This window comes from Perognathus longimembris, chromosome 14 (assembly GCF_023159225.1).
Source record: "Perognathus longimembris pacificus isolate PPM17 chromosome 14, ASM2315922v1, whole genome shotgun sequence".
Classification (NCBI taxonomy): Eukaryota; Metazoa; Chordata; class Mammalia; order Rodentia; family Heteromyidae; genus Perognathus; species Perognathus longimembris.
Window position 1 is genome coordinate 27395689 of NC_063174.1, and position 22180 is coordinate 27417868.

The 22180-nt window shown below is 40.9% G+C and overlaps 2 protein-coding genes across 3 annotated transcripts in view; one reads left to right on the plus strand and one right to left on the minus strand.

Annotated features, from left to right (window-relative positions):
- The window catches only part of Armh4 (armadillo like helical domain containing 4), a 118413-nt gene that overhangs the window by 18450 nt on the left and 77783 nt on the right, over positions 1-22180 (minus strand). The window lies entirely within an intron of this gene.
- On the plus strand, positions 7292-7973 carry LOC125363242 (transcription elongation factor A protein-like 9). Its single transcript, XM_048362324.1, has one exon. The coding sequence runs from the start codon at positions 7439-7441 to the stop codon at positions 7751-7753; it is 315 nt and encodes a 104-aa protein (XP_048218281.1). The 5' UTR covers positions 7292-7438; the 3' UTR covers positions 7754-7973.

Consider the following 22180-nt stretch of genomic DNA (forward strand, 5'->3'; position numbering starts at 1 on the left):
TAACAAATGTGATTACATCAAGCTAAAAGGTTTTTGCACAGCTATGGATATAGTTAACTATGCCAAAAAGACATCTGACAGAATGGGAGAAGATCTTTGCCAGCTATATGTCTGACAAAGGCCTAACAGCCAGAATATATACGTGTGGCTCAAAACTAAACCCCCAAAGAATCAATAATCCAATTAATATATAGGTAAAGGAGCTAATCAAATCTTATCAAAAGAAAAAGTAAAAATAACCAATTAACATATGAGTTAGCACTCAACATTGCTGGCTATTAAGGAAGTGCAAATCAAAGTAAGGATAAGATTCCATCTCACTCCAGTTCCAAAGACCATTATCAAAAATATGAGCAACAAATGCTGCAGGGAAGTGGGGGAAAGGAACACTATTATACTGTTGGGATGGGAAACTAGTGTAATCCCTACAAAAAAAAAAAAAAGTCTACATCTAGAACTGCCCGAGGATCTAGTGAAACCACTCTTGGGCATATGTCCTAAAGATTACAAGTCAGGCTACAATAAAGACACTTGTATGCCCATGTTCATTGTTGCACTATTCACTACAGCCAAGTTATAAAAACAGCCCAGATGCCCTACTATCAATGTATTCTTCCTCTATAATTTTTTTACTCCTTTAAGACCTACATATATCAGAATGTCTTCCTTTCATAAGACTGAATAATATTCCATTGTATGTATTGCCTTATTTGTCTATCCAATCATCCATTGATGGCTGTTTCTCTGCTTTATCCTACTGTAAATAATGCTCCTATGAAACCATGGGTATTCATGATCCTGATTCTAATTCTTTTAGGAATATATCAAGAAATAGAATTGGGGGCTGGGAATATGGCCTAGTGGCAAGAGTGCTTGCTTCGTATACATGAAGCCCTGGGTTCGATTCCCCAGCACCACATATATAGAAAACAGCCAGAAGTGGCACTGTGGCTCAAATGGCAGAGTGCTAGCCTTGAGCAAAGAGAAGCCAGGGACAGTGCTCAGGCCCTGAGTCCAAGGCCCAGGACTGGCAAAAAAAAAAAAAGAAAAAGAAATAGAATTGGGCCAGGCACCGATAGCTCATGCCTCTAATCCTAGCTACTCAGGAGGCTGAGATCTGAAGATCGTGGTTCAAAGCCAGCCTGGAAAGGAATGTCTGTAAGACTCTTTAGTTCCAGCTAACTACAAGAAAACCAGAAGTGGTGCTATAGCTCAAAGTGGTAGAGCACTAGCCTTGAGGTGAAGAGCTCAGGGACAGTGCCCAAGCCCAGATTTCAATCCCCATGACTGACAAAAAAGGAAGAAGGAAGGAAGGAAGGAAGGAAGGAAGGAAGGAAGGAAGGAAGGAAGGAAGGAAGGAAGGAAGGAAGGAAGGAAGGAAGGAAGGAAGGAAGGAAGGAAGGAAGGGAAGGAAGGAGGGAAGGAAGGAAGGAAGGAAGGAAGGAAGGAAGGAAGGAAGGAAGGAAGGAAGGAAGGAAGGAAGGAAGGAAGGAAGGAAGGAAGGAAGGAAGGAAGGAAGGGAGGGAGGGAGGGAGGGGAAGGGAGAGAAAGAAAGAAAGAGAGAGGGGGAGGGAGGGAGGAAGAGAGAGAGAAAGAAGAGAAGAGAAGAAAAACAATTGGTTTATTATTTGATATGTTTCAAGTCCATTATAAGAATTATTCAACAAAGTAACCAACATTTATTTAGTATATAATGAGCACCAATTACTGAACTAAAAGCCTTATATGTTTGTGAATTAAGATGAACAACTGCAGTTACATTTAAAAGAAGAGAAACTAAATTGTATTGCTCTTAGCAGACATAATTAAATCCCAAAGCTCTGAGCATCAATTAGGCTAGAAATGAAATCTGATGTTCTCAGAGACTCATTCTTATACACTTACATGAGTTGCCAAACTATTCATGACCCTAAAGTAGCCATCAACCAAAATAAATTTGTTTTATGGAGAAACAAACAAACCCTGAATACAACTTTCTTATGATGAAGCAGCTGAAGACATTCCATTTAATTGGCAATATGACCATCTATATGATTAATGATGTTTATTTTGTTCTTAATGTAGACATCTAAACACCATTAATGCTGCAGCAAGTTAACAAATGTACACTAAGAGAACCTAACCAAATAATAGCCACCTTCTCCATCTAACATTTAAGGAACTAATTTTCCAATTTCTGTGAGGTCTCATGCTTACTCAAAGGCCATTTGCAGTAGACTTCAGCACAACTAAAACCACTAGGAACATCTCAACTCTAAGAAAGATGATTCTGATATTTTAATGCAAATTATGATAAGTGAATACACTGAAAATTAATATCCAGTTATTCACATAGAGAAAAATGAACTCCCAGAAGAAATCAGACAGAATACCTTCAATACCTAACCGTTTCTTTACAGGCCATTTGATCACATCACTTTCTGCTTAAAAATCCTTCAAAGGTTCTTTTTGTTTTGGTTTGGTTTTTAATTTTTTTCCTTTATTGTCAAAGTGCCTTCAAAGGTTCTTGCTGCCCATAAGGAAATGTCTAACCAACTCCTGACTCTGCCACTGTACCCATGCAGTGTCCACATTTCCCCAAGGAATTTCTCCCTGGCAATGACTGAGCATGGAGGGATTCCTGTAAATAGAGGATTCCTCATGCAGGAAACTGGCTCAAGAATTCACCATCAGCTGGGTGCCAGTGAGTCATGCTTGTAAGCCTAGCTACTCAGGAGGCTGAGATATGAGGATCATGGTTCAAAGCCAGCCCAGGCAGAAAAGTCCCTGTGAGAGTCTTATCTCCAATAAGCTACTCAATAAAGCCAGAAGTGGTGCTGTGGATCAAGTGGTAGAGCACTAGCTTGAACACAAAGAAGTTCAAGGATGGTGCCTAGGGTCTAAGTTCAAGTCCCAGCACTGGCAAAAATAAAATAAAGAATTCACCATCAGCATAGCCAAAAAAATTCTTAGAACTGGATTATCTTATCGCCTGAGCTTTTGTTACTGTGAAAGTAATGAGAAGGTTGTCAGAACCAAAATGGAGTCACCTGTGTCGACTCTAACAAAAAGAAAAAGAGGTGGGAAGGGAAAGTTAGAAAGACAGTGAGACAGAATGAGAGGGAGAGAGAGAAGGAGGAAGGGAGAAAGAGAGAACAGGAAGGAGGGAGGAAGGAAGAGAAGAGGGAGAGAAACAGAAAGAAAAAAGAAAAGAGAGATAAAGGAGAGAGAGAAAGAGAAAGAAAGAAAGAAAGAAAGAAAGAAAGAAAGAAAGAAAGAAAGAAAGAAAGAAAGAAAGAAAGAAAGAAAGAAAGAAGAAGGAAGGAAGGAAGGAAGAAAGGAAGGAAGGAAGGAAGGAAGGAAGGAAGGAAGGAAGGAAGGAAGGAAGGAAAAAGAAAGGAAAGAAAGAGCAAGAAAGAAAAGAAAGAAAGCAAACTATCCAGGAAAGGACATATAAAACAGGTTCTTGCACATGGTTGCCTGATAGTAAGTATTGCAAAAGACTGTCAGAGCCACAGCTTGAAGAGAGGCCTCCACCACCTTATACAAAAGTATAACACAACTGCCTAGAAACTTCAAGCTCAATCTGATATCACGCTTGTTAATCATTGCAGCTCAAGGACAACTAAATCTGTTTCATGCTGGAACTGGTGGTTCATACCTATAATCCTAGCTACTCAGGAGGCTGAGATCTGAGGATGGCAGTTCAAAGCCAGCCCAGGCAGGAAAGGAAAGTCCATGAGTGAAGCTGTGGCTCAAAGTGGTAGAGCACTGGCCTTGTACTGAAGAACTCAGGGACAGTGCCCAGGCCCAGAGTTCAAGGCCAATGACCAACCAAAAAAAAATCTGTTTCATTTTTATCTTTAAAATTTCCTGTTGCCTCTCTGAATATACTCATGGTTTAATGTCATGAGCATGCCCACTGAAATGCTCTGCTGTTGCTGTTGCAATGCTCTTCTCAAATAAATATCATAGCTCTCTGGAGAATCTCAGGTGTTTTAATTTCATTTGGCTCTGCCAGTCCTCTTCCCCCTCACCTCTCTTTTCACAGAAGTCAAACATGCAGTGCAGTCTGAGAGTCTTCCTGGCCTACTCCTGTCCTTGTCTCTCTTCCACGTGTTTTGTGCAACACATCTCTTACACAAGAGATTCTGTACCATTTTGGTTCTACTTCTCAGAGAACTTGATTTAGCACAATCCATTTTACTTAAACAAAAGAGCTTGTATATACCTTAATCAGAACTAGAGAACGGAAGGAGAAATCAAAATGGAGAGACAACAGGTAAAAGACAAATCAATGCAACAGCAATATTTACAAAACTATATGCTGTAAACCAACTGTACAACCCATGGGGAGGGGGAGGGAAATAGGGAGGGAGAAAGGTGGGAGGAAGTAACAAGTTAGATAAGAAATGTACTCACTGCCTTCCGTATGTAACTGTAACCCTTCTGTACATCGCTTTCACAATAAATAAATCAATTTAAATTAAAAAAAGAAAAGAACTGGTGAACAAATGCAACAGAGGTACTCACTAGACACTATGTTGAAACTGAGCTAGACAACTTGTGGGCAGGGACAGGAGGGAAAAACTGGGAGAGAATGAGGAAGGAGTGATAACATCCAAAAAGAAACATACTCTTGGGCTGGGGATATGGCCTAGTGGCAAGAGTGCTTGCCTCGTATACATGAGGCCCTGAGTTCAATTCCCCAGCACCACATATACAGAAAATGGCCAGAAGTGGCGCTGTGGCTCAAGTGGCAGAGTGCTAGCCTTGAGCGGGAAGAAGCCAGGGACAGTGCCCAGGCCCTGAGTCCAAGCCCCAGGACTGGCCAAGAAAAAAAAAAAAAAAAAAAAGAAAGAAAGAAAGAAACATACTCTTTACCCAGTTTATCTAACTGTAACTCCTTTGTACATCACTTTGATGATAACAATAAGAATGTGTTTTAAAAAAAAAGAAAAGAGACAGCCTATTGCCTGAGTTTATTCAACCCTGATTATTCTAAGCTAAGTATGTTCACTGCATTATAACTTTCCCAGATTTACTACTTGATTTCAGGAAAGGGCTTTATAGAGAATTTTCTATTCCTTTATCTTCTACTTTTTCATATATATATATGTTGTCACTGTGCTTCTCAGACTAGTCTTGAATTTGTTAACTCAAGAAAATCCTTCCACCTTAACTCTCTGAATAGCTGGGACTACAGGTGTGAACCACCGTATCTGGCTTTACAAAAAAAGGTGTGTGTGTGTGTGTGTGTGTTTAAAGAAAATCTTTTCTATTAACTTCTTGTCATCTACAGGAAGGTCGGTCCAGAGGGAGTTAATGCCATAGAGCAGCTCTCTGAACAGATAAAAATTGCCTATTAATTATCTTGAGGGCAAAAATCAGAGCCAGCACAAAAACTGTTTGAACACTAAGATGTGGAGAATCCCCACAGTTAACCTTCAGAATGTCCTACTGCCCATTCTGAGAGCCCCTCAGATTCAATGCCATGGACCATGATTATGCTGAAACTTCTCAGGCACAGTAGAGAAATTAATATAGTGGGTAGCAAGTATAATTTAGCATCACAAAGATGGTTCTGAGAGAACGGAGATTGGGGCAAGGAAATTTTCAGGAGAAGGATGAAAGATGTTCCTAGCATAGAGCAATTCCCTGTCCTGTTCTCCACTCTTACCACATGGATTTCAGATGTAATAGCCAAAATAGAGAGCAACAACAACCAAAGGAGCTATAAATAAGCATAAAAGAATCAAGAAAGAACTAAATTGGGCTGGGCATAGTGGTTCAAGTCTGTATTCCTAGTACTTGGGATGATGGGGCGGGGGGGGGGGGGGGCCAGGTAATAGACTGAGGCCACCTGGAATGGAAAAAGTTCATGAGGCTCCATTTCTAGCAATGGCTGGGTACATGGATACACTGGTGCACAGCTGTCATTCCAGCAATTTCAGGAAGGCACAAACAGGAGTATGGAGGTCCAGGCTGACCCAGGCATAAAATAAGATCAGTTCATAAAATAACGAACACAAAATGAACTGGTAGAGTACCTGCCTAGCAAATGTGAGATCCTAAATTAAAATCCCAATAGCAAAGAAGAGGGAGGGGATAGGGAGGAGAAAAAGGGAAGGGAAGGGTAAGGGAAAGGAAGGGAAGGAGAGAGAGGGAATGAAAGGGTAGGGGAGTGAAAGGGAGGAAAGGGGAGCAAGGGATGGGAAAGTGATAAAGGGAGAGGGAAGGGAAAGGATGGAAAGGAGAGGGAGGGCAGTGAAGAAATAAACCAACTGAGCCAGGAATGATAGAATAAGCACTTGAAAGACTGAGGTAGGGGGATCATGAATTCAGGACTAGCCTGAGCTACATAGCAAAACTCTATCAGGAAAGGAAAGGAAAAAGAAGTGAGGAGAGAGGAGAGGACAGAAGAGAAAAGGGTAGGAATGGGAGGAAAGGGGGAGAAATATGGTATCTTGTAAGCTAAATCAGTTGCTACAGGCTACCTTAGAGCCTTATCATGATATATAACTAGTGTGTAAATAACCTCTTCATTTTAAATCAGTTTTTGAAAAAGAATTCATTCAGAAATGTAAACCATCTGTCGCTCTCCAATCCTATGGGTCCAATCCTATGGGGGACCATATCTCCCTAAGGGCTATATTAGTGAGCTAACTGTCATTATGTGACTGAATTTAAATTAGGATGGTTGCAGATATTATTAGTTAAATTAAAGTGAGGTCATACTAGCATAAAAATAAGCTCTTGATCCAATATGACTGATGTCCATTTAAAAAGAGAGGGACAGATAGGAGAATGTCACATGAAAACAGACACATGGAGTGAAAACAGGCATGTAACAATGAAGGCAGAGACAGGTGTAAGCAATCAACAAGGTGGGGACCACAAGGACGAGCAGCAACAGTCAGAAGCTTGGATGAAGCATGGAGCAGACCCTCCTAAGAGGGTCAGAACTGACCCAGCGGACACCTCAGTTTTGTCTTCGAGTCACCAGAACTGTGAAAGAATGAATTTTTCTTATTTCAAGCCACCTACGGCTAGAATATAGTTCAATGGTAAAGCATTTGTCTAGCATGACTGAGGTTCTAAATTTGATCCTCAAATCCAAAAATAAATAAATAAGGTTTAAGTCACCTAGTTTTCAATACTTTGTTGTGGAAGCACAAGAAGAAGAAAATATGCACAAGGCTCCTTTCCATGAAACTCCCTCTGCATCCAGAATTCTTGCCTCTGCTAACATGAGGATACTGGGTTGTGAATTGCATGGCAATATGTCAAGATTTACAGGGCTTGTCCTTCAGCTGGGCAGTCGGAGGTGCGGGAAGCCAGTGGAAGGAGGAGTCAGCTTGCTGGGATTTTACAGGTCTGTGCTTAGCACTGCCCGAGGCTAGGAAAGTAAGAGAAAGAAACGGCTCGGATCACTAATTGAAATTAGACAGGAAAAAAGATGAGAAGCAGAGACAATATGAACCCCTGTCAAAAAATGGAAGGAAATACAGAAAATGAGAATGAACCAAAGCCTGAGGAGAAGCCAGAAGAGGAGGAAGAACCAGAGGAGGAGGAGAATGCAGAAAAAACCTTTAGAGAAAGGCTAATTCAATCTCTCCAAAAATTTAAAGAAGACATACATAACAGGCATTTAAGCAATGAGGATATGTTTAGAGAAGTGGATGAGATACATGAGATAAAGAGAGTGAGAAACAAACTTATTGTGATGCGTTGGAAAGTTAATCGAAACCATCCTCACCCCTATTTAATGTAGCTTACCTTGATGTCTATTTTATCTGATATTAACATTGCCATATAGATTTTTTTCTCTTTTTTTTTAGCATTTTCCTGATATATCTTTGCCCATCTTTCTACTTTTAACCTCTTATTCTTAGTAGTTTTAGATGTACCTCTTGTTATCTACAGTTCATTGTTTATTGTAGTTGGAACCAATCTACAAATCTTTTAAAAGGAGAGCTTTACTAATTTGTAAGGAAAAAAGTGGTTCCTGATAGGATTTAAAATGAAAAGAAGTTACTAAGAAATATGCAAATACAATATTTTTGAAAGTTAATAGTACATTTGTATAAATATTACATATATACATGTAAAACTTTGTGAAGAATGAAAGACAAAAAGTACAATCTCAATGGTGGGATTATGAGTGATTTTTTTCTTCCACTTGTTTGTATTTTCCATACTCCTACAATGGACACACATTATGGTTGCTAAAATAATAAAGGTTTTATAACTAAAAGAAGCAAAAAATAAAACAAAAAAAAAGATTTACAGGGCTTGACCCCATGCTGGAGATAGACTGACAAATTCAGAAATCAGATTTCTGGTAGCAAAAATCAACCTGCTGATGCTCTCTACTGACCTAAAGTCATTTCTTTGTTCCTTGGGAACAATCTGTATGCTGAAGATGGTCTAGTTCCATTCTGCCCTCAGTGTACTGCAGTTAATAAGTACTTTTCTTCCAAGAACACTTATGAAAATTGCCTCATTAATTCTCACTACTCCCTTGTGTGGTAAGAAATGGACAAGGACCATTATCTGAATTTTTGAAGATGAAGATACTGAATCCTAAGATCCCAGAACTAGGAAGATTATCAAGGGTTCTCCTTCAATGGTTTCTTTTTTAGTTAAGTTCTCACTGTGCTGCCCAAACTACTCTTGAACTAGTTAACTCAAGCAAATCCTTCCACCTTAACATCATGAGTAGCTGGGACTAAGGAGAGTTATTCAAAGAAGTCCAAACCTGTTGCTGAGCAAGATCGCATGAGCAGCTCAGCAAAAATTCCGATTCACAGACCCCACTTGACAACTCCAGGATACAACCTAGAGGCCTATAGAGTTTATAAATTCTCCCAGGAAATCCTTTGTGACAACATAATTAGCACAAGTCATGAACCTCAGTATCACCTAGTCTTTCTTAAGTCTGGGAAATATAGACAGATCTTTTCTTTTTCTTTTTGGCCAGTCCTGGGACTTAAGCAGAGACAGTATCCAGGCCCTAAGTTCCTCTGCTCAAGGCTTGTGCTCTACTATTTGAGCCACAGCTGCACCTCAAACTTTTTGAGGTTAACTAGAGATAAGAGTCTTGTGGAGGGCTGAGAATGTGGCTTAGTGGTAGAGTACTTGCCTAGTATATACGAAGCCCTGGGTTCAATTCCTCAGCACCAGATAAACAAAGCTGGAAGTGGTGTTCTGGCTCAAGAGATAGAGTCCTAGCCTTGGACAAAAAGAATCGGGGCGGGGGAGGGGGGCACTAGGAATATGGCCTACTGGCAAGAGTGTTCACCTCATATACATGAAGCCCTGGGTTCAATTTCTCAGCATCACATATATAGAAAAGGCCAGAAGTGGCGCTGTGGCTCAAGTGGTAGGTAGAGTGTTAGCCTTGAGCAAACAGAAGCCAGGGACAGTTCAGGCCCTTAGTTCAAGCCTCAGGACTGGCAAAAAAAAAAAAAGAATCCAGGGACAGTACTCAGGCCCTGAGTCCAAGCCCCAAGACTGGCCAAAAAAAAAAAAAAAAGTCTCATGGACTTTTCTGCCCTGGCTAGCTTTGAACTGTGATCCTCAGCTCTCAGCCTCCTGACTAATTAGGTATGAGCCACTGGCACACGACTGACATTCTTTTTAGAAGATCAAAATTCTCATTGGCTTCTAGTGCTATTTCATTATAATGTTATTTAAATAAATGTAACCCTAAGTCTCGATGAAAACAACCAAAAACCCCACTAATCCTGATGGGTTTTCCATATGACAACAAAACCCAAACATGAATTAATTAGAATCCAAATAAAATCCACTCACTATGTGGCTGCTACCCTGACCACACAGAGCTGGCATCTGGCAAGGGAGAAGGCTGCTCTGGAACTGGAAGAAACTTCCCTCTCACTACTCCACTCTTCAAGATTCAGGCTGAAGTGCCAGACTTTGAAGTCAGGCCCCACTTTACCACGTGAACCCCACCTTACCACGTGAACCCCACCTTACCACATGAACCCCACTTTACCATGTGAACCTGAGATAAGCAGGCCCTGTGAGCAGACCCAGGACAAGCCCATTAGGGCCCAGTCGGTCTAGAACTCTAACAGCTGAGAATGCTTAACTCTGACCACCCCTGGAATGCCTCCAACCCTGAGCCAATCAGATTTGTACCTGTGTCCTAATCTTGCTTGCTTGAACACCTGATTGTTGTAACTTTGTTTTTTGCCTTTATAAGCCCTGTGGAATCGTAGCTCGGGCTTCCTCCTAACCTCCGCTGTGTCAATGGGTAGGACATGGCCCGAGTTGCAGCTCGCTTAAATAAAGCCTTGCCTTGCTTTTGCATTTCGGAACGTCTGAGTCTCGGTGGCCTTCTTGGTGGTCGTCTCGCGACTTGGCACAACAAGGCCTGGTAAAGCAACCTGCCTCAAAGTCATCCTGGTCTTCCTGCTTAAGAGTCTGATGATTAGCATAATGCAAAGCAGGCTTTCTCCTCACAAGGCTTCAGCTATAAGGAGTCATCCAAACAATCTAAAACAAGTTTATCCTGAGGTGTGCACATTTTCACCCAAATGTAAGCACAAGATTTAAAATGCATCATGGTAAACTAGTGTGACACTTCCCAACCTTTGAGAAACAATCTTCTAATCCACCTGCTTTATTTCTGGCAGACTTAAAATTCAGTGATTGTAGATTTTAATTTTTTACTGCAGACAGTCCTGTGTAGCAAGCACAAAGTTATAACCCCTTTACAAGGGTGAACTTAATTACTCCTCAAGTCAACTATGGAAGGTACAACAGTCCCTCCAACTTGCAGACAACACCACTGAGACAAGAGAAGGTAAGCAATTTGTCCAAGATCACTCAGTCTGTAAGAGAAAGAGAAAGAACTCGAACCCAGAGCCTGTTCTTGTTATCCCTAGCTACTTTCCAGAAGAGTTAGTTACAGTTCAAGATTAATGGCACAGTCTCAAATCTCTCCATTCCCAAGTAGGAATCTGATGCCAAGGATCCAGGGTAGTATGTATTGTAGTAATTAGGACACTGGGTCAAGAGCAGAAGATTCCACTGCATATAAATAAAAGAAGAAAAAACCTTTAGGAATCCATCATGTCCTGCAAATGGGGAAAAAAAGTGAAATAAACCGCCCAAATAAGCACCTAAATATAGAAAAGGTCAGTAAAGTAGAAGGGTCTAAGCAGATGTCAGAACAATAAGCATGGAAATCAGAAACAGAAACAGATCCCAAGTGCAGTAGGGCAGGACTTACAAATAGCCTCGAAGCAGAAAAGGAAAGTTCCTGCAGCCTTGAGTGTGAAGAGGAAGACCATGATCCAATCACCAGTTGATCACCACTAGAATCCTGCAACTTGATCCATGTTGCCCAAGACGGTCACATTTCCCAGAGAAGCGAAGGATCTCTGGCGAGCTAAAATCATGAAAGCTCAGCACAGAAAAAGACTCATGGCTGCCTTCACAAAGACAACTGTATCTTTCAGTCTTGTCATCTGTCAGGCATATAAGTAAACTTTTTCTGCAAACTTATACTTCTTCCATTCTCAAAATTTTTAAAGGCATCAAACTATATCAGGTTGATCAGATAAAGCAAGATTAATAGTGTGTTACTCTGATGAATGTTATTATTTTTTAAAGCTTATTTGAACATAATTAGCAGGAGGCTGTCTAAAAGGAAATGAGGTTTGTTGGTAACAGATGGTTCTGTAATATGATCAACAGGGCTTTCTTCTGCCCTTCAAATGCCTCAACATTCACCTTAGCAGTCAGCATTTTATGCTTGTCTACTTCTGGAGAGAAGCTGGCACATTTTTTAATAGAAGTGCAATTTTTTGAAGAGAATAACAACCACCCCCAAAAATAACACAAGGAAAATGTTGGAAAAGAGAAGAATGGAAAAAAATAATCATCATCATTGTAAGTGACCAACATCAAGAGAAAAGAGACAGTCATTCAATTTCAGCTTAAAAATTCCTTGCGTGATAATTAAATCTTTGATTTATAGATAAGGAAATCAACCTATCAAACTTTTTTTTAAAAATCAAAATAGTAGTAATAGCCTTTCTGGTGAGAGGAAAGGGAACTTAGACAAAATCAAAGAAACACTGTATCACAGAGACTAGACGATCTTTCCCTGCTATAAGATGGACTTATTTCTGAACAATTAAAAATGCCATAATAGATACTGAATTTCAGATTGTTTTAGAAAAAGCTGCCCTCCTTGTCTGTGTCAATAGTTAACTTTTATAGGTGATGGTTTTCACACCAAAAATAGAATATATTTTAGGTTACAAAGTGGAGTGAAAAGGTAAACCAGAAGAAGCAAATGTTTTATTTGAACTTAGTCTATATAAGTTCTTTCTGGTAATTCAATTCAACCACTGATTAAGCTTCTTCAGTGACCATGCACTTGATGGAAAATGGAGAGATGATCAAGATGTATGCTCTGACCAGGGATTATGCTACATGTTATGGTTTTTTTATTTAATTTTATTGTCAAGTTAATGTACAGAGGAGTTACAGTGGAGACAGGTGGACTGTGAGTTTGCGGCCTGCTCAGGCAAAGAGAGCATTATGGTAAAACCAAGACAAAAATAAAATGACTGAGAAGGCAAGGGAGATCACTAAAGTGGTAGGGTAGAAAGAAAGAAAGAAAGAAAGAAAGAGAGAAAGGGGAGAGAGAGAGAGAGAGAGAGAGAGAGAGAGAGAGAGAGAGAGAGAGAGAGAGAGAGAGGCTGAGACCTGAGGATAACAGTTCGAAGCCAGCCCAGGCAGAAATATAACTGTGAGACTCTAACCTCCAATTAACCACTCAAAAACCAGAAGCGGAGCTGTGGCTTAAAATGATAATAGTGCTAGCTTTGAGCAGCAGAGCTCAGGGACAGCGCCCAGGCCCTGAGTTCAAGCCCCACAACCAACAAAAAAGAAAGAGAGAGGGGGGAGGGAGGGAGGGAGGGAGGGAGGGAGGGAGGGAGGGAGGGAGGGAGGGAGGGAGGGAGGGAGGGAGGATGAAGTCCTGGTGAAAATCAATGTGACAAATACTTAAGTGTCCATAATGACAAAAGTGGCTGTCACACATACACAAAAGAATGAAGACATTAAAGAAGGATTTTAACTATTTCTGAAACTCAGCAGAGCACTTACTTTACTCCTAGTATGTTGAAAGTTAATGAAGTCCTAGTGACATGACAGTACCATACAACAAATGTTCCCTTCCTACATTACAGACACCTGTACTGTGGCTCATATTTCTTTTTATCAAGTCTCAACTGTTGGATCCTGATCCTGAGTGCTAGCTTCTTCCCTTTATGATTCAGCACTCCTGTGGCTTGCAGCACAAATGTACTACCCAGGAGCATTTTTTTTTTTTTTGGCCAGTCCTGGAGCTTGAACTCAGGGCCTGAGCACTGTCCCTGGCTTCTTTTTGCTCAAGGCCAGAACTCTACCACTTGAGCCACGGTGGCACCTCTGGCTTTTTCTATATATGTGGTGCTGAGGAATCACATATATGAGGCAAGCACTCTACCACTAGGCCACGTTCCTAGTCCTAAACTATTTTTGGGGGGGAGGCAGTCCTGGGCCTTGGACTCAGGGCCCAGGAGCATTTTTTTTTTTTTTTTTTGGCCAGTCCTGGGCCTTGGACTCAGGACCTGAGCACCATCCCTGGCTTCTTCCCGCTCAAGGCTAGCACTCTGCCACCTGAGCCACAGCGCCCCTTCTGGCCGTTTTCCATATATGTGGTGCTGGGGAATCGAACCGAGAGCTTCATGTGTAGGAGGCAAGCACTCTTGCCACTAGGCCATATTCCAGCCCCCCAGGAGCATTTTTGGATCAAGGTTTTTTCTCCATCTAGATTCTCACATAGAGATAACAATGGAGTCAAACCTGGATTTGCCAGGAGTTTGTCTCCAGTGCACGTCTCAGCTCCACAGCGGGACATTCATCTTTTACTGCTGGTTTCAAGTGAGGCCTTCTCCAGAGGGCTTTCATCTCTGTCTTTGATCTTCTGGCTAATGCCACACCCTACAGAAGTATATTAATGAGTACTAGGAAAAGAAGGGGGTGACAGACCCTCCTCCAAGGTCTTTCTTTACAAGCTGTAGTAGTTCTTTTGACTTCTTTACTCACACTCAGCTCAACCCAAGCAAGTTCAAGAAGGACTCTATTTCCCATATCCCTGTCTTTTACATTACTCAACTCATCTTCCCTCTCTCTTCTGTCTGTCTATGTCTCTCTCTGTTTCTGTCTCTCTCTGTCTGTCTCTCTGTCTCTGTCTCTGTCTCTGCCTCTGTATCTGTCTGTCTGTCCCTTTCTCTCTCTCTCTGTTGGATGTGCTCATGGTCAGTGGCAAACAAATCACTATGTGAGGGAGTGAATCTTTCTATGGGAGTGATAATCAAGGAAATGATAAGGCCTAGTTCAGACACAGACACCTGCAATTGCACCCATGCACGAGCCAGGATATGAGACACAAACCTTCCCAGATGTGAATCCTAAACTTCAGTAAGACCAGAACTGTTAACTTCTGCACTCACACCCTGCTCCTCTTTGCTCCTCTTTGCACAGTATTGTACCAGCTGACAGTCACTGGATGGCTACTGAGTGCAAACTCTGGACCAAGTTATTTCTACAAATTCCTGTCTCCTGGCTCCAAAGCATTTTTTGCTCTTGTTTTGGGGCAGGAAACAGGGTGTCTCTTGCTGTATTCCCTTGCTGTATTCCCTCAGTTGACCACACCCTCCACCTTGAAACATGACTTCTGTGACAACTAAGCTTCCCCTTACCTCCCTGGCCATTCCTCCTCAGTCTCTTTGGGGGGGGGGGGGGTCTGAGTCTACTTCACCTTTCAAATGTTAAAGTTCGTCAGGATCCAGTTTCAGATCACTGATCTATCTTCTTCCTCTAAATTTGTGCCCCAGGACTAGGCGCTATCATCTAGTCCATGACATCAGTTACCATTCAGTGCTGATGACCACAAAACTTATAGCTGGGCCAAAAAAGAGCTTCTGAGAGTTCTAAAGAGTCAAATAGCTTCTTAGAGTTAGAATGTAGAAAAACTAGGATGCTTTTACTACCTCTCAAAAACCTTCTACAGACTTTATCCATTATTCCCATGATGTAAGTATGGGACTAAGATGCAGAAAAGAAGAATAACTTGCACAGTGGTAGAGGGAGAAATCAAACTTTGATTTGTTGAGCCCAGAGCCCATGGTGAGGTAACATCTGAGTGAAGACAAAGGCAGTCTGATGTGGAGGACAGAGGCAGGCACCATAGTTTCACTTCTGTACAGAAATCATGGCACATGAATTCTATGATATCACTAAGACCTATTCTACAACTCTAGGTTGTTGGAAAGGTGCTTCTTTACTTCTCCTCATTCTCCTTCTCCTTTTTGAGACAGTCTCACTGCATAGCCCAGGCTGGTACTGAACTCCCAAGTTTTCTCACTCAGCCTCTCAAGGTCTAAGATCACAGGCTTGGACCACTATGCCTGGCATGGTTTTGAAGACATCCTGAAATATTTAGTGAAGAGCTAGCTACCTGCAAGGTCGTACCTCAATGGTTTCCTGACTACTTAACATCCAAGGACATTCTCCTTCCTCAAGCAATTATGTGAAAATAGCACTTTCCAGTAAAATTACTAGGGCCAGTAATAGTCCATCGAATTTGTATCTAATAGTTTGAGCACAAAACACTGAATGGAAAATTTAGATACAAAATATAATTTTCCATAGGTTACCATTGAAATTGGTTACTTTCATTTTGGGTTTGATCTAAAACAGCCAAAATATCCATTATCTCCCACCTATATCTTGAGTCAGACATGGAGTCAATCCTTTCTCTTAGACAGACAAGAAAAGCCTCAACCATACTGCCATTGCTAATAGTGGAGAAAATGATGGAAACTTTCCTTATTTCACCTAAATGACTGCAGTGTCTGCCTGGCATCCTGAGGACTGTTCAAACTACATCATAATGCATACACCTACAGTCTGCACTGCAGATTGAAAAATAAAGAACCAAGAAGAAAAATTCCAATTTGATCCTCTATAGAGCCATATTTCCTCTCGTATATTAATTCTAATAGAGAAAGCAACAAGATATGTCCCAGGCTAGACAGATATACGCTCTACATACCACTTAACAAAACAAATATTCATTGAGAGCCTTCAATCATTCACTTAACACATAGTTCTTATGCTTAGGAAATAAGTAAAAGTCTGCTAAATTAATAAAAGAAAGCAAAGGGCTCATTTCTGGATGTCAAGATCTTATAGTCTTAAAAGGATCAATTATGCCAATAACTTTAACATAAAGCAACAAGGTTATTTCAACAAATAGAAGAACACAGCTGAAGGGTCATCTTAATGAGAAATATCTTCTATATCCTGACTCAAAGCTTGATCCACGGATCAGTAGCACAGGGCATCATCTGGGGGCTTGTTAAATGCAAAAATCTCAGTTACCACCCAGCACCCAGAATCTACATTTTAATCAGATGCCCAGATGATTCAAATGCTTTAAAAAAAAAATCAAGAGAAGCAGTGTTTTACATTATTTGGTACTTAGTCACTGCCCACCAGTAACAAGCTTGATGAATGCCAGATTCAAAACAGGAACTCAGATTTTTATAGAATAAATGCTTAATACATTGTTTTTTAAAGTGAGTCTCCAAGGGATTTGTTTTAGAACTTAATGTACAAAATATGATTCAAACTCTCAGCAAGCTACGTGGTCCTGCATTTTAATACCCTGTAAGTATCCAGACCCTTGGCTGAAATGATAAAGGATCTTAAAATATAGATCTATTCATAGAAGTGAGAATATTTACTTTTAAATTTTAATACGTATTAAGTTGACCTTGTAGGAAGCCACTGGAGGAGATGGAAACTTTTACCCAGGATTTAACTTGATGATACAAAAACTTGTAGAGAGAATGCCACCAGAGGATACTAAGATGGAAGCCTCCCAACAAGAGCTGCTGAGTCACAGAACCATAAAATGGAAGCACAGAAAAGACCTGAGAAGTTATTCTCTCAGCTCTGCTTTGCTCAAAAAGAAAAAACATCTGGCAGGGGCTCATATCTAAAGACCTTTTTTTCCAATGATTCTCATTTATCAACCAACCTATCCATCCTATTTGGTCTTCTGATTCCTGCTGAGAACTGTGACATACTTACTGCTTTACAGTTGAATGAAATAAAATAATAGCTCATGATAAATAAAGTTGTCATCAGCGATGGCCCATGAGATGCACAGCAAAGAGACACTTTAAGAGGAGAAAGAGACCTTGAAATGTAGTGGTCAGGGAGGTCTGCAGGCTCCTGGAATGAATTGTGGAAATCACTTGTCCCACATATTCCTTCACACTAAGAAAATCGAGGTTCAAGGAGCTTTGGCCAACTTCATGATACAAGTCTCTGGCTGCACTAGAGTCAGAAACTAGGCTCCTTCTATAGGAGGAGCACATTTCCTCATCTGTGTTGGCTATCAAGGGGCAGAGCCTGCCGTTTGTCAACTAAAGACCCTTCTCTCCTTCTACAGCAACCAACCTTGTCTAGTCACATGATCCCGGGTGCACTACTGTGTTTGTCAGGTGCAGTTAGATGTGACCCTGTGATAAAGGATTGCTACTGAATTTCAGGGGAAAGGATATGCGACTTTAGGGCCACACCTTAAGAGAGAGAATGTGCCTCCTTCACACTCTTCTCCTGCTACTAATTATATCCTCAGATATCGACAATGCCCTAGTGAATAGCAGAACAGCAATACAGGAAGAAACCTGGATCACTGAGTGACCAATGGAGCAGGGCCGTCTACAGGGCCATCTACCAACTTGAAATGCTTACCTCCAACCATATGTCACCTCCGATCATTATGTAAGAAGGAACAAGACCCTCTTCAAGGGTCTCAAACCAATATATGTGAATAATATAAGTAAAATGATGTTAAGTCAAATTCTGTGAGATAATAATAAGAAGGCTCTTCCCTTCCAGCTTAAATAAAATGTGTCACTCTGCATTAACTCTTTGATCTACCTTAGTGCCTTGAAATAGATACAGGTATTTTACTAGCTGTATTGGTGCCAGAAATTTAATAAACAACGTACATACATTTTAGATTATTTAATTCTCATAACTCTATGAGCCACTGCCTTTAATTTACAGATGAGAAAAAAGTGAAACAAGAGGTATACCACTGTTGTAATTATTTTCAACATGCCATGTGAACTTGTACTATTTTTTTCTCTTTTTCCTTGACTGTTTTCTTGGTTTGTTTAGTTTTGTTTCTCTTGTATTCCCTTCCTGTGGTTGTACCCCAGCTACCACTGTATCTCATCTGAGTACCTTGGATACTGTTTATACGGGTATTAGAACTGGGAAAGGGAGAGGGAATACCAAAATCGAGAGACAAAGAACAAAAAGACAAACCATTCAAAAAGCAACACTTACAAAACCATTTGGTGTAAACCAACTGCATAATTCTTGGGGGGGAAAAGGAAGGGGAAGGGGGAGGGGGGAAATGAGGGAGGAGGTAACAAGTAGAGCAAGAAATGTACTCACTGCCTTTCATATGAATCTGTAACCCCTCTGTATCACACTTTGACAATAAAGAAAAAAAACATTATGTTGCAATCAGTTAATGACACATATTTAAAATTATCCATATTTCAAGTGTTTATATGACATAATAGCTCAATATTCAGAAACGGTTATGTGTTGGACTATAGTCTTAAATCTAAAAGATCTTAAATTTTTAATTTAAAAAAGATATACCTATTTGTATATGTATACCTGTTTACAAATATAGTATATGTATACCTATGTACAATAAAGAAAAAAAAGAATACAAGACCAAGCTGGGACTGGTGGCTCATGCCTGTAAATCCTAGCTACTCAGGAGGCTGAGATCTGAGGATCACCATTCAAAGCCAGCCCAGGCAGGAAAGTCTGTGAGACTCTTAATCTCCAATTAGCAACTGGAAAACTGGAAGTGGTTCTGTGGCTCAAAGAGGTAGAGTACTATCCTTGTGTGAAAAAGCTCAGGTATAGCATACAGGCCCTGAGTTCAAGCCCCAGGACTGATCAAAAAGCAACCAAGAAAGGAAGGAAGGAAGGAAGGAAGGAAGGAAGGAAGGAAGGAAGGAAGGAAGGAAGGAAGGAAGGAAGGAAGGAAGGAAGGAAGGAAAAGGACCTAGGATTTTCACAGATTCTAACTCTGGGAGAGGTAGTTAGCATCAGGGCCTGAGTGTCCTCTGGAGTAAAATGTGTTACCCAAATTAGATGATCTTAAATGGCACAGCTCTTCGTACTCTGCACTGAAGGGACAAGACCCAGCTGGCAATCACTCACTGACACTGCCACAGCCACTACAGCTGCCCTTCTTCTCTCAGCCAACCAGAGGGGAAGATCTTGTTCATGCTTGGCACTGAAGGAACCATGGCACAAAAATTAGAAAATAAGACATAAGACAGGGGCTGGGAATATGGCCTAGTGGCAAGAGTGTTTGCCTCCTACACATAAAACTCTCAGTTCGATTCCCCAGCACCACATGTATGGAAAACGGCCAGAAGGGGCGCTGTGGCTCAGGTGGCAGAGTGCTAGCCTTGAGCGGGAAGAAGCCAAGGACGGTGCTCAGGCCCTGAGTCCAAGGCCCAGGACTGGCCAAAAAAAAAAAAAAAAAAAAAAAAAAAAGACATAAGACAACTGCAGTACAAAAAAAAACAAATGCATGTAATTCTATCATGTCATAGGTTAATTACTTTTTTCCTGCTCAAATCGGAATCTTTCTTTTTTTTTTTTCTTTTTTTTTTTTTTTTGGCCAGTCCTGGGCCTTGGACTCAGGGCCTGAGCACTGTCCCTGGCTTCTTCCCGCTCAAGGCTAGCACTCTGCCACTTGAGCCACAGCGCCGCTTCTGGCCGTTTTCTGTATATGTGGTGCTGGGGAATCGAACCTAGGGTCTCGTGTATCCGAGGCAGGCACTCTTGCCACTAGGCTATATCCCCAGCCCTTTCTTTTTCTTCAGCAAAGGAAAGTAGAAGAAAAAGGAAATGAACTCCATGTTATGGAGACAATTGTTATATCACAGTTGTATCTACTTTCAACGTCCCATGTGTATCTATAGCTTCTACTATTGATGATGTTCTTGTATATACCACCTTTCTGTGGTTGTACCTACACTATCTCTGTAATCTTATCTGAGTACATTGGAAACTGTGTATACTGGTATTGGAACTAGGAAATTGAAAGGGAATACCAAAATTGAGAGACACAGGGTAAAAAAAGACAAACAACTACAAAAGCAATACTTGCAAAACTGTTTGATGTAAGTGAACTGAACACCTCAGGGGGGGAAAGGGTAAGGGGGAGGGGGAAGGGGGGTATGAGGGACAAGGTAACAAACAGTACAAGAAATGTATCTAATGCCTAACGTATGAAACTGTAACCTCTCTGTACATCAGTTTGATAATAAAAATTTGAAAAAAAAAGAAATGCCATTCCATTAAAAAAAAAAAAAGATGGAAGGTGGAGGGGCTAAGAGTGTGGCTTAGTGGTAGAGTGCTTGCCTTGCATGAATGAAGCCCTCAAGACCACATAAACAGAAAAGGTCAGAAGTGTCACTGTGGCTCAAGTGGTAGAGTGCTAGCCTTGAGCAAAAGAAGCTAAGAGACATTGCCCAGGCCCTGAGTGCAAGCCCCAGGACTAGGGGAAAAAAAAAAAATGGAAGGTGGAAAAGTCAGATCCTTTCCTCTATTGCTTTTTTTTTCAATTTCAGGCTAGCTAATAAATCCATGAAATTAAGGTAATAAACATATGTATGTTAAATCATCACCATAGGAAGGAAAGAAGAGATTGGGAAGACGGTTAGGGAAAGGACCTAGGAACTCATGAAGGAGTGCTGGAGCAATAGCAGAGATGTCTAAATGATGAGTGATATGGAGAACAAAGAGAAAAGAGCAGATGGTTTGAGTTGAACACATAATCCATCTTAAAAACACAAAATGTGCACGATCCTCAGAAGAAGGTTATGTGGGCACAAGTCAAGAGCATCTTCAAGAGCAGGAGAAGGCTGTATAAAGTATTTAAAGGGCTCTTCTGGTGTTTCATATTTCCCGGGATACACATAAATCTGAGAGGACATGCCTTCTGTGGACCTGCTAAATACTGAATGGTAGGCCACTTTTCAAACAAACACTTTATCCAAGAGTAGACAGCAATATCGCTGTAGAACTAGGGAACGATTCCAGAAAAGCACTCCTCACGGAGTCAGCTCTAATATTAAAGTCAACATTTATGAACAGTTTTTTTTACATTAGGGATGCAGTCCCATGGTGGAGGGAATGCAGATTCAAAATTTCTCTTCCATTGCTGCCTGTGGAGAGGGCTGTAAATAGTCTATTGGAAATGGTTCAACTAGCATTAATACTAATCATCTCAAAAGCACCCTGAGAATACTAATCTACACCACATCAAGCACCAAAAATATGCCACTGAAAGCCTTGGAAACAGTAACTCTCTCTGTGTAGGATCTTTATGGGGAATTAATGACCAGCTAAAGTCTATAGACTCTGACTAGAGCCAGGGATTATTAATGCATAGAAAAATTTTATAATCTGGTTCATCTTTCCAATAGTAACATCCTTTGATGCCGATGCTGCACTATCTATGAGCTCCCTTGTATTTCTGAACAGTCTGGAAAATACTTTTGAGACTATGGCTCCACGCTTCAAACAAATAAAAATCCAAGTAACAGGTTCTGTCAGAAGGATGCGCACAGGTGTATGCCATGTTGTCAAAACACAAAAGACAGGGGCTGGGGATATAGCCTAGTGGCAAGAGTGTCTGCCTCGGATACACGAGGCCCTAGGTTCGATTCCCCAGCACCACATATACAGAAAACGGCCAGAAGCGGCGCTGTGGCTCAAGTGGCAGAGTGCTAGCCTTGAGCGGGAAGAAGCCAGGGACAGTGCTCAGGCCCTGAGTCCAAGGCCCAGGACTGGCAAAAAAAAAAAAAAAAAAAAAAAAACACACAAAAGACAAAGTGAACAAACTAGAACATAAAGCCACTCTAGAACCTGCAAAACAAAATTTAAAAAGAGGAAAGTACTTTCCAAGCCTTCCTATTAAGTTTATCAGAACATAGTTGATTTTAATCAATACTGGGTTCCTTTTGGAATCTCATTCGTACCA

Coding starts and splice junctions, on each gene's coding strand:
- LOC125363242 (XM_048362324.1), top strand. CDS start 7,439: ATGAGAAGCAGAGACAATATGAACCCCTGTCAAAAAATGGAAGGAAAT.